This window comes from Heterodontus francisci, chromosome 1 (assembly GCF_036365525.1).
Source record: "Heterodontus francisci isolate sHetFra1 chromosome 1, sHetFra1.hap1, whole genome shotgun sequence".
Lineage (NCBI taxonomy): Eukaryota > Metazoa > Chordata > Chondrichthyes > Heterodontiformes > Heterodontidae > Heterodontus > Heterodontus francisci.
The window spans coordinates 256,933,872-256,949,975 of NC_090371.1; the positions used below are offsets into that span (position 1 = coordinate 256,933,872).

A 16,104-nucleotide genomic window follows, 5' to 3' on the forward strand; every position below is an offset into this window, starting at 1 on the left:
AAACATCAAGGGTTACGGGAATAGTGCAGGAAGATGGTGTTGAAGTAGAAGATCAGCCATGATCTCATTGAATGGCGGTGTGGGCTCGAGGGCTGAATGGCCTCCTCCTGCTCCTATTACTTGCATAATTACATATTTGTGAAGCACCTTTTGGGATGTTTTTCATGTTAAAGGTGCTATATAAATGAGTCGTCGTCATGGGAACAGAGCCCACTTACCTAATTTGAAGAAAAACTTCAAATTTGATTCTGTAAAATTTTTATTTGTGGATCCACAAAGGGATTTTACTGCTGGAGTTTAACTAAAACCAAGCACCTGTACAAAGCAGTAGTGAGCTTCGTGTCGCTTGTCCTGCTGGAACCCTCCGTTAAGACATTTGGTTACAGGGTTATCTGACGCTTACTGGAAAGATTTACAGTGCCTGTAATTTCTGTGGAAATACTTCTCCTCACCCACCCCTCCGCTCCCCCCCCCCCCCCCAAATTTGGAAAATCAGCAGATAATCAGGAGAACTCCCACAGAAATTCTTACTGCCAAACTTTCTGTGACTGGTCTAACCCCCCAGGGCATGGGTATGAACTCGCACTTGATATATAGTAGGTAGGTACCAGGAACTCCTCTACTTCTCTTGAGTGACATAGTAAACAGCACAACTCGCCATTAAATTTGAGAGCAATGTTCCCATCCTAACTACAGTGACACTCAGTAAATGAAGATAGTCATTTTCCAGCGGCGACAGGGAGAGCGAGGTGGCAGCTGGGTAAGTAAGTCCTGTATATTTGGGCAGCGGCTGAACCTGAGACACTACACCTGTAGTGTCTCCCACCCGCCGCCGCCCTCTAACCAAAAAAAAAAGGACTCTGTGGTGTGCAGATAAGGTAAGGCATTTTCTATTTGTTTTTTTTTTCTTGTGATTGGTAAAAACTTTTCGTTCCTTTTTCATTTATCTAAGCTTAAGATTAAAAATGGCAGGAGATCTCAAACCCGTGTTATGCTCCTCTTGCTCAATGTGGGAGCTCAGGGACTTGATATATAGTAGGTAGGTAGATGTCCCTGACTCCTTCACGTGCTGGAAGCGTGTCCAGCTGCAGCTCTTGTTAGACCGCGTGACGGCTCTGGAGCTGCGGATGGACTCACTTTGGAGCATCCGCGATGCTGAGGAGGTCGTGGATAGCACGTTTAGCGAATTGGTCACACCGCAGATTAGGATTGCTGAGGGAGAAAGGGAATGGGTGACCAAAAGGCAGAGAAAGAGCAGGAAGGCAGCGCAGGTGTCCCCTGTGGTCATTTCCCTCCAAAACAGGTATACCGTTTTGGATACTGTTGAGGGAGATGGCTCACCAGGGGAAGGCAGCAGTAGCCAGGTTCATGGCACTGTGGCTGGCTCTGCTGTTCGGAAGGGCGGGAAAAAGAGTGGAAGGGCTATAGTCATAGGGGATTCGATTGTAAGGGGAGTAGATAGGCGGTTCTGTGGTCAAAAACGAGACTCCCGAATGGTATGTTGCCTCCCAGGTGCACGGGTCAGGGATGTCTCAGATCGGCTGCAGAACATTCTGAAAGGGGAGGGTGAACAGCCAGTTGTCGTTGTGCACATAGGCACCAATGATATAGGTAAAAAACGGGATGAGGTCCTACAAGCAGAATTTAGGGAGTTAGGAGCCAAGTTTTAAAAAGTAGGACCTCAAAGGTAGTAATCTCAGGATTGCTACCAGTGCCACGTGATAGTCAGAGTAGTGTAGTTTAGTTTAGAGATACAGCACTGAAACAGGCCCTTCGGCCCACCGAGTCTGTGCCGACCATCAACCACCCATTTATACTAATCCTACACTAGTCCCATATTCCTACCACATCCCCACCTGTCCCTATATTTCCCTACCACCTACCTATACTAGGGTCAATTTATAATGGCCAATTTACCTACCAACCTGCAAGTCTTTTGGCTTGTGGGAGGAAACCGGAGCACCCGGAGAAAACCCACACAGACACAGGGAGAACTTGCAAACTCCACACAGGCAGTACCCAGAATTGAACCCGGGTCGCTGGAGCTGTGAGGCTGCGGTGCTAACCACTGTGCCACTGTGTAGAAATGAAAGAATAGTCAGGATGAATACATAGCTTGAGAGATGGTGCAGGAGGGAGGGGTTCAGATTTTTGGGACATTGGGACCAGTTCTGGGGGAGGTGGGACTATTACAAATTGGACGGTCTACACCTGGGCCGGACTGGAACCAATGTCCTTGGGGGTGCTTTTGCTAACGCTGTTGGGGAGGGTTTAAACCAATGTGGCAGGGGGATGGGAACCAAATGAGGAGGTCAGTGGACAGTAAGGAGGTAGTAACTAAAGCCTGTAAGGAACTAGATAATGAAGTCAGCGTGACTAAGGGAAAGAGTAGGCAGGGAGCAGATGATGAACGCAAAGGGACTGGTCTGAGGTGCATTTGTTTTAATGCAAGAAGTGTAGTAGGTAAGGCAGATGAACTTAGGGCTTGGATTAGTACCTGGGAGTATGATGATATTGCTATTACTGAGACTTGGTTGAGGGAAGGGCATGATTGACAACTAAATATCCCAGGATATCGATGCTTCAGGCGTGATAGAGAGGGAGGTAAAAGGGGTGGAGGAGTTGCATTACTGGTCAAAGAGGATATCACAGCTGTGCTGAAGGAGGGCACTATGGAGGACTCGAGCAGTTAGGCAATATGGGCAGAACTCAGAAATAGGAAGGGTGTGGTAACAATGTTGGGGCTGTACTACAGGCCTCCCAACAGCGAGCGTGAGATAGAGGTACAAATATGTAAACAGATTATGGAAAGATGTAGGAGCAACAGGGTGGTGGTGGTGATGGGAGATTTTAATTTTCCCAACATTGACTGGGATTCACTTAATGTTAGAGGTATAGATGGAGCAGAATTTGTAAGGAGCATCCAGGAGGGTTTTCTAGAGCAGTATGTAAATAGTCCAACTCGGGAAGGGGCCATACTGGACCTGGTGTTGGGGAATGAGCCCGGCCAGGTGGTTGAAGTTTCAGTAGGGAACTACTTTGGGAATAGTGATCACAATTCTGTAAGTTTTTTAGAATACTCATGGACAAAGACGAGAGTGGTCCTAAAGGAAGAGTGCTAAATTGGGGGAAGGCCAACTATACCAAAATTTGGCAGGAGCTGGGGAATGTAGATTGGGAGCAGCTGTTTGAAGATAAATCCACATTTGATATGTGGGAGGCTTTTAAAGAGAGGTTGATTAGCGTGCAGGAGAGACCTGTTCCTGTGAAAATGAGGGATAAAAATGGCAAGATTAGGGAACCATGGATGACAGGTGAAATTGTGAGACTAGCTAAGAGGAAAAAGGAAGCATACATAAGGTCTAGGAGGCTGAAGAAAGACGAAGCTTTGAAAGAATATCGGAAATGTAGGACCAACCTGAATCGAGGAATTAAGAGGGCTAAAAGGGGTCATGAAATATCTTTAGCAAACAGGATTAAGGAAAATCCCAAAGCCTTTATTCATGTATAAGGAGTGAGAGGATAACTAGAGAAAGGATTGGCCCACTCGAGGACAAAGGAGGAAAGTTATGCGTGGAGTCAGAGAAAATGGGTGAGATTCTAAACGAGTACTTTGCATCGGTATTCACCGAGGAGAGGGACATGACTGATGTTGAGGTTAGGGACAGATGTTTGATTACTCTAGGACAAGTCGGCATAAGGAGGGAGGAAGTGTTCGGTATTCTAAAAGGCATTAAGGTGAACAAATCCCCCAGGTCCGGATGGGATCTATCCCAGGTTACTGATGGAAGCGAGAGAGGAAATAGCTGGGGCCTTAACAGATATCTTTGCAGCATCCTTAAACACGGGTGAGGTCCCGGAGGACTGGAGAATTGCTAATGTTGTCCCCTTGTTTAAGAAGGGTAGCAGGGATAATCCAGGTAATTATAGACCGGAGTCTGACGTCAGTGGTAGGGAAGCTGCTGGAGAAGATACTGAGGGATAGGATCTATTCCCATTTGGAAGAAAATGGGCTTATCAGTGATAGGTAACATGGTTTTGTGCAGGGAAGGTCATGTCTTACCAACTTAATAGAATTCTTTGAGGAAGTGACAAAGTTGACTGATGAGGGAAGGGCTGTAGATGTCATATACATGGACTTCAGTAAGGCATTTGATGAGGTTCGCCATGGTAGGCTGATGGAGAAAGTGAAGTCGCATGGAGTCCAGGGTGTACTAGCTAGATGGATAAAGAACTGGCTGGGCAACAGGAGACAGAGTAGCAGTGGAAGGGAGTTTCTCAAAATGGAGACGTGTGACCAGTGGTGTTCCACAGGGATCCGTGCTGGGACCATTGTTTGTGATGTACATAAATGATTTGGAGGAAAGTATTGGTGGTCTGATTAGCAAGTTTGCAGATGACACTAAGATTGGTGGAGTAGCAGATAGTGAAGGGGACTGTCAGAGAATACAGCAGAATATAGATAGATTGGAGAGTTGGGCAGAGAAATGGCAGATGGAGTTCAATCAGGGCAAATGCGAGGTGATGCATTTTGGAAGATCCAATTCAAGAGTGAACTATACAGTAAATGGAAAAGTCCTGGGGAAAATTGATGTACAGAGAGATTTGGGTGTTCAGGTCCATTGTTCCCTGAAGGTGGCAACGCAGGTCAATAGAGTGGTCAAGAAGGCATACGGCATGCTTTCCTTCATCGGACGGGGTATTGAGTACAAGGGTTGGCAGGTCATGTTACAGTTGTATAAGACTTTGGTTCGGCCACATTTGGAATACTACGTGCAGTTCTGGTCGCCACATTATCAAAAGGATGTAGATGCTTTGGAGAGGGTGCAGAGGAGGTTCACCAGGATGTTGCCTGGTATGGAGGGCGCTAGCTATGAAGAGAGGTTGAATAGATTAGGATTACTTTCATTAGAAAGATGGAGGTTGAGGGGGGACCTGATTGAGGTGTACAAAATCATGAGAGGTATAGACAGGGTGGATAGCAAGAAGCTTTTTCCCAGAGTGGGGGATTCAATTACTAGGGGTCACGAGTTCAAAGTGAGAGGGGAAAAGTTTAGGGGGGATATGCGTGGAAAGTTGTTTACGCAGAGGGTGGTGGGTGCCTGGAACGTGTTGCCAGCGGAGGTGGTAGACGCGGGCACGATGGCGTCTTTTAAGATGTATCTAGACAGATACATGAATGGGCATGAAGCAAAGAGATACAGACCTTAGAAAATAGGCGACATGTTTAGATAGAGGATCTGGATTGGCGCAGGCTTGGAGGGCCGAAGGGCCTGTTCTTGTGCTGTAATTTTCTTTGTTCTTTATTCTATAGTCAGGAATAAAATAAAAGCGAAATACTGCAGATGCTGGAAATCTGAGATTAAAAACAAGAAATGCTGGAAATACTCAGCAGGTCTGACAGCATCTGTGGAGAGAGGAGCAAAGTTAACGTTTCAGGCCAGTGACCATTCATCAGAACTGGCAAATATTAGAAATGGAATAGGTTTTATGCAAATAAAGCAGGGCTGGGGCAAGAGATAACAAAGGAGAAGGTGTAGATAGGACAAGGTCACAGAGAATAACTGACCAGAAAGTCATGGAGCAAAGGCAAACGGTATGTTAGTTGTGTGGTGAAAGACAAAGCGTTGGTGCAAAGAGGGTGTTAATTGACAGAAAATGAACAGCCCTGGCCCAAAGCACAAACATCCTTTTTCCTCAACTGAGGATTCCCCTCCCCACTGTGGGTGACAGGGCCCTCTCAATCGTATCCGGCCCATTTCCTGCACCTCTACCCTCCTCCCTTCTCAGAACTGCGACAGGGTTTCCCCTTGTCCTCACTTTCCACCCCACCAGCCTCCACGCCCAAAGGATCATTTTCTGCCACGTCCAGCATGATGCCACTACCAAATGCATCTTCCCCTCCCCTTCCCTGTCAGCATTCCAAAGGGATCGTTCCCTCCGTGACACCCTGGTCCACTCCTCCATTACCCCCACCACCTCGTCCCCTTCCCACAGCACCTTCCCATGCAGTCGCAGGAGCTGTAATACCTGCCCATTTACCTCTTCTCACTATCCAAGGCCCCAAACACTCGTTTCAGCTGAAACAGCAATTTACTTGTACTTTCAATTTAGTATACTGTATTTGCTGCTCACAATGTGGTCCCCTGTACATTGGGGAGACCAAACACAGATTGAGTGACCGCTTTGTGGAACACCTGTGCTCAGTCCGAAGGCATGACCCTGAGCTTCCGGTTGCTTGTCATTTCAGCACACTCCCCTACTCTCATGCTCACATCTCTGCCCTGGGATTGCTGTAGTGCTCAGAGGAACAGCATCTCATTTACTGATTAGGCACTCTACAGCCTGCCAGACTGAACATTGAGTTCAATAATTTCCGAGCATGACAGTCCCCCACCCCCCTTTTCAATTTTTTTTATTTCGGTTTGTTTCTACTGTGCCTACCCATTGTTTTTTTCATTTTGTACTTTGGGCCAGGGCTGTTCATTTTTCTGTCAATTAACACCCTCTCTGCGCTAACACTTTCACCACACCATTAACATACGATTTGCCTTTATTCCATGACCTTCTGGTCAGTTATTCTCTGTGACCTTGTCCTGTCAACACCTCTTCTGTTATCTCTTGCCCCACCCCCACTTTATTTGCTTAAAACCTATTACATTTGTAATATTTACTAGTTCCGATGAAAGATAGTCAGGAATGCACCTGATGGCTCATGCTATTCTTCAGAGATATATACACACATTTGCAGAAAGTTTCTGACTGCTCTTCGGGACATTCACCAGTGGTGTTTCTGAAGTTGGATCTCCCCACTTGACGAATCACTGGTGTGGTGTTGGTAGTTGCTGATGGTAGTTATAGGCAGGTGTTTAATCATTTTCTTTCTTTGCTCTCTTATCCAATTCATGCTTGTCTTGTGAGATGCTTGAAATATTTTTCTGTTTGAAAACTTGCACTTATGAAACACCTTTAAAGAAAATTGTACGAAATGTTGGGCTTTCCATTATATCTTTGGGAAGGGAGAGACGAAGGGGAAACACTGAAAGGAGTTAATGTACCACTGTTCTTCGAATGGTACATTGGCATCTCATACTACTACAGAATATTGAGTATTAAAGTAAGAAAGGAATTGCAACTAATCTTTTATCTTGTGCTATAATTGACTTCTGTTGCGATGTAAACTGGTTGCCTTAATAGATGAGTTCCAAATAGCATTAGCTGTGTGCTTGGTATGTGGTCTGGTGTGAGTTATTACTCTCTTGAATGAATTTTTTGCTTGGTCTTTCATTATGAATGAAGGCTACATATTTTCTTTTGGAACTTGTTCCATTTCAGCATTGGTACAATAGTTCATTAACTCCATTTTACGTGCTTGATTCAAATTATAAATTGATGAGTGCCTGAGCCATACAGACTGCCCAAGAAGGTCCCAGATTCAATCCTGGGTTGTCTAATCTCAACTGAGGCAGTAGTAACTGCCCTGCAATTGACTTCAGTTCGCCTGTGCTAGGGAATGCAAAATCTGTTATGCTGTAGTGACCCCATTGCTTGACATGTGAATGGAAATTGGATGAGGACTGAATCAGTTCTAATTTTTTTTCCCCACTCTCCCTTTATACTTGAATAGCCTGCTCTGTTCCTCACACATGCCTGAGGGCACTTACAGGAGGATGCTAAAAAGGAACTGGAGAGGAGGGAACAAAGTTAGTGCAATTCTTGAAAGAAAAATACATGTACGTGATTGTTATTAGTTCTGTATCTTCCACACAGGTGAGAAATCGGAATGAGGCTGAGATGGGAGCAGTTTTTTCTTGGGTTTTTACTCATAGTAGCAGTAGTCTGGGCTGAGAATAATGACGATGAAGTCTTGGAGATGGAAGAAACCAACATTGACAGTCAAGCTAAGGATACCAAATCTACAGTTCAGGTGAAGGTTTACTTTGAATACATTTAGCAAAGGTGACATGTGGGATGCTTCAGTGAGAAAAATAAGGGCCTGTTTTAATGCTACTTGTGTTTAAGGGAGAGGAGAATGAAGAATAGATTTTGTGTAGAGTTGCAGTAATTAAAATGAAGCCCTGTTTTGAATTCAAAATCTCTGCCCTTCCTGATATCCAGCCAACTAGGATGAAAATTGAGATATCCAGTCCAAGAATATTGGGTTAACAGAATCTTTGACTAATTATACAATTTGTATATTCATTCTTGTGCCCCTCCATAAGGATGGATGACTGTGCAGAGGAATGGAAATATTTCTCTTTTGGGCATGCATTCAACGTTTGAGCAAATTGGGCACAGCATGGCAAAATGCAGAATGGTCCAGCAGTAAGCCTCAAGTCTAGACCAAGAGTAACATCCCCTACTGTGAAGTTTCCATTTCTCATGCCTTTAATTATCTCCATGCACTAGTACATTTAGTGTGGAGGTGAGTCTACTGGACCCAAATTAATGCTGGCAAACTCGTATGGGATTTTTTTTCAGCTGGCAGAAAGAAGAATTTTCCTTTCCATCCCATCTGTCTGGACTGGGTTCCAGTCATGGTTCCAAAAGGTTAAAAATCTGTTTGAATCCTTTGCCACCTATTCAAATCATATGTCTGAATTTTCTTTTAACATTTGTATGTCACTGTGAATCAGCAGCTGTGTCTCGGATGAACAGTTTGCGATTCAGGCATTGAGTGGATAATCCAGATCCAGCTTTGTCAATTTTCTGGCAAATTAAAAATGTGTTTATTTTCATCAAGGTAGTCTTATTTAAAATAACTATTACTTTCTGCATTGTAATATGGTTGGAAAGTGTCAAGGCCAAACTTAAACTTTAAGGAAAGCACATTTCTAATATAAAGAAAATCTTCTGTCTCTAAAGTTTTTATTTATTGTATACAAGCTATTAAATTGACCTAAACTTGCAGGTGACATACAAGACACCAGTGCCCAGTGAAGAGGTATATTTTGCTGATGCATTTGATCGTGGAAATTTGGATGGGTAAGAAGTCTTTTTTGCTCCACGGTTGTTGAGAAAGATGCAACTCATTAAGGCCTTTTATTTTTAGCATTTCTTATGGCATTTAGATAAAAATCATCTTGGTATAAATGACCTTTCACTTGTCTTTTTTGTCTCATTTAAAGATGGGTTTTGTCCAAAACCAAGAAAGATGATGCAGACGAAGATATTGCAAAATATGATGGTAAGAATAATTTTGACTACTTTTTTTGACAATTAATATAATGTCACTGTTCAGTGCTGCAGAAGCAGCTAAGTTCTGAAAGTGGATGGATGTGTAATAGTGAGTGTTTGTTTGTGTCCTGTGGCTTTAAAAATTGTTTACTAATTGTTGTAACTGTTGGAATAATGAGGACCAAGTCTTGCATTACATGGTCTCTTCCAAAATTGGGAGCCAAGCTAAAAGTATTGAGCTGAATTTTCCTTAAGTTGTAAGGGTATAATCAAGGTGGAGTCTTGAAAACTTTCTAATTTAATTAAGCCCAACTTCCATCAGATCAGTTGGAGCAATGGTCACTGTATTGTAACTGAAGTTATTGTGCAATACAGTACAAAAGTCTAAATTTAATTTGGTGCCATTAATGTGTGTGAATGATGTAAAGGGTTTCCCTTGTGGTGTTCCATGTCACCTAAAATGGTTGCACGAGAGGTACCCATGGAGCTTCGGAAGGATTTGTGATGCTGGAATCAGTAAATTGCATTTACCACAATGCAAGAGTTGTGAGGCACCTTATGTTCTGTATCGAAAGAATCTGATCTCTATTGTACCTTCCAAAATGTCAAATTTGAACTGCTTTTTGTAATTTTATTTTTTGCAAATTTTATGAACTAAGTATACTTTTGGGGGGAAAAAAGTTTGCATTTGAAATTGATAATGAAATGTGTTGGCACTGCGTACTTTTAGAACATCACAGCGCAGTACAGGCCCTTCGGCTCTCGATGTTGCGCCGACCTGTGAAACCATCTGACCTACACTATTCCATTTTCATCCATATGTCTGTCCAATGACCACTTAAATGCCCTTAAAGTTGGCGAGTCTACTACTGTTGCAGGCAGGGCGTTCCACGCCCCTACTACTCTCTGAGTAAAGAAACTACCTCTAACATCTGTCCTATATCTATCACCCCTCAACTTAAAGCTATGTCCCCTCGTGTTTGCCATCACCATCCGAGGAAAAAGACTCTCACTATCCACCCTATCTAACCCTCTGATTATCTTATATGTCTCTATTAAGTCTCCTCTCCTCCTCCTTCTCTCTAACGAAAACAACCTCAAGTCCCTCAGCCTTTCCTCGTAAGACCTTCCCTCCATACCAGGCAACATCCAAGTAAATCTCCTCTGCACCCTTTCCAAAGCTTCCACATCCTTCCTATAATGCGGTGACCAGAACTGCACGCAATACTCCAGGTGCGGTCTCGCCAGAGTTTTGTACAGCTGCAGCATGACCTCGTGGCTCCGAAACTCGATCCCCCTACTAATAAAAGCTAACACACCATATGCCTTCTTAACAGCCCTATTAACCTGGGTAGCAACTTTCAGGGATTTATGTACCTGGACACCAAGATCTCTCTGTTCATCTACACTACCAAGAATCTTGCCATTAGCCCAGTACTCTGCATTCCTGTTACTCCTTCCAAAGTGAATCACCTCACACTTTTCCGCATTAAACTCCATTTGCCATCTCTCAGCCCAGCTCTGCAGCCTATCTATGTCCCTCTGTAACCTACAACATCCTTCGGCACTATCCACAACTCCACCGACCTTAGTGTCATCCGCAAATTTACTAATCCACCCTTCTACACCCTCTTCCAGGTCATTTATAAAAATGACAAACAGCAGTGGCCCCAAAACAGATCCTTGCGGTACTGTATGTCAGCCGTGGCTGATTTTGGTAGCATTCTCACTTGAGTCACCAAGGTTCTGGGTTGAAGTCCCACTCCAGGGCTTGAGCACAAAAATCGAGGCTGACCGTCAAGTGCAGTACTGAGGATGAGATCTTAAACCGAGGCTCCGTCTGCCCGCTCGGGTAGATGTAAAAGATCCCATGGCAACATTTTCCGAGAAGAGCAGGGGCATTCTCCTTTGTGCCCTAGCCAATATTTATCCCTCAATCATAATCATGAAAACAAATTTTTCTGTCATTATCGCATTGCTGTTTGTGGGAGTTTGCTGTGCACAAATTGGCTGCTGCATTTCCTACATTTACAACAGTGACTACATTTCAAAAGTACTTCATGAGCTGTAAATCACCTTGGGATGTCTGGTGAAAGGTGTGATTATAAATGTCAATTGTCCCCAGCAAGGCCCCGACTCCTCCCACTTACCTCTTTGAAGAGCAATGTCCATTATTCCTCATCTTGCTGGAGCAGTCCCAGCAGTGGCCACTGCTCCCTGGCACTATTAGGACTGAAGCTCTCGGAGGCAGGATTTCTTGCCTCAGAGGGGCAGCAGTCCTGACCGAAGCCAATTAAGGGCCTCGGCCACGCAAAATAGCAGTGTGGCTTCCAGGCCTGGCGGAGGCAGGCTGTTCCCCCAACGTTTCAGACAGTGGGCGGGGGCCACTGCCTCAACCTTCAGTTCTGGCGATGGGTTTGTTCTCTCAATTCCCGAGAAGAAATTGAGACCAGGGGAAAGGAAGGAAAAAAGTTTTGTCATGTATCAGTGGACAACAACTACTGTAAATAAAGCAAAATACTGCAGATGCTGGAAATATGAAATTAAAAACAAGAAATGCTAGAAATACTCAGCAGGTCTGGCAGCATCTGTGGAGAGAGAAGCAGAGTTAATGTTTCAGGGCAGTGACCCTTCATCAGACTGATAAAAGGGCAACAACTACTGGCTGGCTTAAGAGCACTATTGGGAGAGATTTGGGAAAATGTCACTTGGCCTTCCCATGGCCTGTGGATACCATTTATAAAAAAAAAAAATAACTTCCAAATAAAAATACACTTTCTGCTGTGCAGTACTCAAGGTGTACTCTAGTACGTGGCTCTGTACATGAGTATTTTCTATCTATCTATCTAATCTTAAAACGTCTGGTCTGATCTCATGACCAGGCAACAATCTTTGTTGCATAAATAACTTTTCTTTGTTTAGCCTGGAGGGTTAGTTTGTTCCACAAACTGTACACTGCTCTGTTTTTTCAATGGAACTTATAAAAATTCTTAGTGGGCTTGACAAGGTAGTTTCTGAAAAGCTGTTTTACCTAATTGGAGAGTCTAGAATGTAGGATCATCGTCTTGGGATAAGGGGTTGGCCAGTTAAGGCTGAAATGAGTAAAACTGTCTTTACGCTGAGGGTTGTGAATCTGAAATTTTCCACTCCAGGGGGCTGTAGATACTCAGTTGATGTGTATATTCAACATTGCGATCAATAAATTTTTGGGCACTAAGAAAATCAACGAATAAGGTAATAAGGTGCGAAAGTGGTAATGTAAAGGTTTAGCTATAATATTGAATGGTGGAACAGGCTCAATGGGCCTGCACATACTTCAGTTATTATGAACTGTTTTCATATTTCATCTGCTTTTAACTCATTAAGTGTTCTATTCATAGTACAAATAAAGATTGCTATTAAAATGAAATCTTAAAAATTGCAAAGCTAGTTTTTGTTTTGATCATCCATGTCTAATAATGGTGGTTTTGAGTATCTGGAAGAGCAGTCAGTAATATATTTCTAAAAGAATAAAACTTGGCCTTTGTGTGAAGTACACTGTTAGTTCAGAGAGTTATGTGTATATTGATGAACATTTCACAGTAATTAATTTCAGCTCTTGAAAAGTGAGGTCTATTTCAGTTAAACCTGGCCTTAATGTATTTTTTGATTCTTCCTGTATGTGAATCTTTGGGGAAAATAGCTTTTATTTATTTTAGGAAAAGCATAACACTACATTATTCTGCATTTGTGATTTATAGTCTCTACTACTAGCTTTAGTTTAAATTGTGTCCTGCTGAGCCAAGCGGAACTTTTAATACAAATACAGTATGTAAGTTAGCTCAAGTCACAGAACATTTGTAATCTCTGATTTAACAGTGACAATATATGAATTTATGTCTGCAAGGATTTGGATTAAGTGAGTGGACAAGAAGATGGCAGATGGATATAATCTGTGGGAAATGTGAGGTTATTCACTTTGGTAGGAAGAATAGAAAAACTTTTTAATGGTAAGAAACTATTAACTGTTCAGAGGAGGTTAGGTGTTCTTAAACACAATAGTTAATATGTAGGTACAGCAAGCAGGTAGGAAAGAAAATGTTGGCCTTTTAGCGTAAGGGGGTTACAGTGTAAGAGTAAGAAAGTATTGCTGCAACTCTACCAGGCTTTGGCGAAAAACAGACTAACTTGCATTTATATAGCACCTTTCATGACAATTAGACATCTCAAAGTGCTTTACAACTATTGAAGTACTTTTGAAGTATAGTCACTGTTGCAATGCAGGAAATGCGGCAGCCAATTTGCACACAGCAAACTCTCTCAAACAGCAATGTGATAATGACCAGATAATTTGTTTTTTGTGATGTTGATTGAGGGATAAATATTGGCCAGGACACTAGGGAGAACTCCCATACTCTGCTTTGAAATAGTGCCATAGGATATTTTACATTCACCTGAAACAGGCAGATGGGGCCTTGGCTTAACATCTTATCTGAAAGGTGACACCTCCGACACTGCAGCACTGAGAGTGCCTTGATTTTTGTGCTTAGTCCCTGGAGTGGGACTTGAACCCAGAACCTTGCAACTCCGAGGCAAGAGCACTACCAACTGAGCCACAGCTGACACGACCACACTTGAATTATTGTGCATCATTTTGATCTCCATACCTAAGGAAGGATGTACTTTAGAGATGTGCAATGAAGTTTTATAGATTGGACAGCCCTCTCATTCCAGGAATCAATGAGGAGTGATTCAGTAGAATGGGCCTACACTCCAGAGTATTGAAGCGTGTAAGATTATGAAAGGGCTTGACAGGGTAGATGCTAAAAGACTGTTTCTTCTAATGAAGTGTCTAGACCTAGGGGGTGTGGTCAGCCATTTAGGGCTGAGATGAGAAATTTCTTCATTCTTTGGAAATTTCAACCCCCACTGGGCTGTATAAGTTCAGTCGTTGAGTATATTCAAGCTGAGATATTTATATTTTTGGACTCTAAGGGATTATAGGGATCAGATGGGAAAGTAGAGTTGAAGTCAAAGATCAGCCATTATCTTATTGAATGATAGAACAGGTTTGAGGGGCCCTAAGGCTTACTCCTGTTTCTGTTCTTAGCTAGGTGCTTGGTCTTGGCTGTGTCCCATTGAGTGCATAGAACAGAGGAAAAGATGGAAATTGACATACATTCTGATTTCTTAGCTGTTTTCCTGGCCTGTACAGAGAGTGGCTACAGCAAGGAACTTGGAGCAGGTCACCTGCCAGTAGAGCTGCAGCTTTCCTGTGGTTTGCACTTCCCTACAAGTTTGCACCTGAGATTAAGAACTTAGTTGTCTGAGTCCTCACATTCATGAATTTGCATTTTATTAAGGCTGCATTTGCTGACAATGCTACCGCTAGGTGGCGCTGCTTTGGCACATGCGCAAATGCTGCATGTGCCACTAAAACGTCACAGACTGCGACTTTAGGCAGCTGCCAGGGCTAAAGATGGCGCTGCTCAAAATATCACACTGAGGCAACCTAACAAACACATCTCAGCACACAATGGCGAAGTGAGAGAAGGAACGAGCGGGCCGGGGGAGGGGAGAGGAGGGGAGTGGGCCTGGTAGGAGCGGAGCGAAGTGAATGGGCCGGTGACTGAGGGAAGCGGAGCGGCCGGAGACAGCGCGGGGGAGGGAGGAGGAGTGCGTTTTACTACGCATGCGCCATAAGCTTGCAACGGCAAAAGACGCACCGGCCAGTCCCCGCACCTGACGACATCAAGGTCTTTGGCCGCTCGCTCCGCGCGGCTCTCTCCAGCCTCTCGCTTCCGGCCCCCTCCATCCAGCCATTCCCTCTAGCTGCAGATCCCCCATCCAGCTGCTTTCTCCCTTACTTCTCAACTGTACTTAAGGCATTGCAGCTGTCTGGTCCCTGCCTTTTGCATCCCCCTCCTCGGGAACTTCTGAATTTAACTCTCCCACTATACCCCTCCACCCCCTCTCTACCTCTGCCCCCCCCACCTCAACCCTCTGCCCCCCCCACAGTTGAATATCTGAAGTGCAGTTGCAAAGTTGGGAAAATAACATCAAAAACCTCAACAATTCCAGGTTTAATTATTGAGAAATTTTATTAAGTGCATTAAACACTCGAGGTACTGCTGTGCATGGATACATGAGTGTTGTCACCAGCATTCCCGTGAGACAGACAGGCCGAGTCTCTGCTATGCAGAACTAAAGAGATTGTTCTTGGAGAGCCTTGTGGTGAATGAACGTGTGGCTCTCTATTCCACTACTGTATTGTCCATGTGAAGAAGGCAAAGTCACAAGAGTCTGAGCTCAGTCTATTCTTGGTGAATGTTCCCCAAACACATCCCAATGTGCGCTCCCACTTCATCCATAAATGCAAGGTTCCTTTCCAAATCGTGACAAGCTCCGCATCATGACCCAGTTGCCTTGGTTGCTTGAATGCTGACCTTAAGTCTCCAGGATTGTTTTCTCGACGGCATGTTTTACGTGAAAAGAAATGAGGAAAGAACATCAGTGTCAGAGCTCCCCCACCACCCCCCAATGAAATTACTGTTGAGCATGCTTTATGTTCTGCAGAAAAGGCATATACTGATAACACCGCCAATGAATTACTTAGTACCCACCTCAGCTGTAGGAGTCAGAATGATGTTACTGCCCCAATCTCGTGATGGTTCAATGCTGCTCTCAGAGAAAATATGAATGATGTGAGGGTGCTGGAAAAAGAAGCACATTTCTTTTGGACTATGAACATAAAGCAGGCCAGCTGTTCCCTGCTAGTGGTTATGCTACTCCTGCGCCTTCCCATCCACTCCCATTTAATCCTGCCTACCACTATCAGCATCACCTTCCATTCCTTTCACTCTTATCTACCTTTGCCTTAAAGCAACATTGAGGGTGGAGAACGGTGTGGCTGCACTCCCACCTCACCTGTTGTGTACACAGCAAGAG

General features: G+C 43.9%; 1 protein-coding gene across 2 annotated transcripts in view; it reads left to right on the forward strand.

The window, feature by feature from the left end:
* LOC137375877 (calnexin-like) overlaps window positions 1–16,104 on the forward strand; it is an 88,572-nt gene that overhangs the window by 21,569 nt on the left and 50,899 nt on the right. For both annotated transcript variants that reach the window (XM_068043498.1, XM_068043508.1), the window contains exons 2-4: window positions 7,771–7,927; window positions 8,912–8,985; window positions 9,129–9,187. In XM_068043498.1, the coding sequence (XP_067899599.1) occupies window positions 7,784–7,927; window positions 8,912–8,985; window positions 9,129–9,187 (277 nt within the window). In that variant the 5' untranslated portion in view covers window positions 7,771–7,783. The remainder of the gene's footprint in view (window positions 1–7,770; window positions 7,928–8,911; window positions 8,986–9,128; window positions 9,188–16,104) is intronic.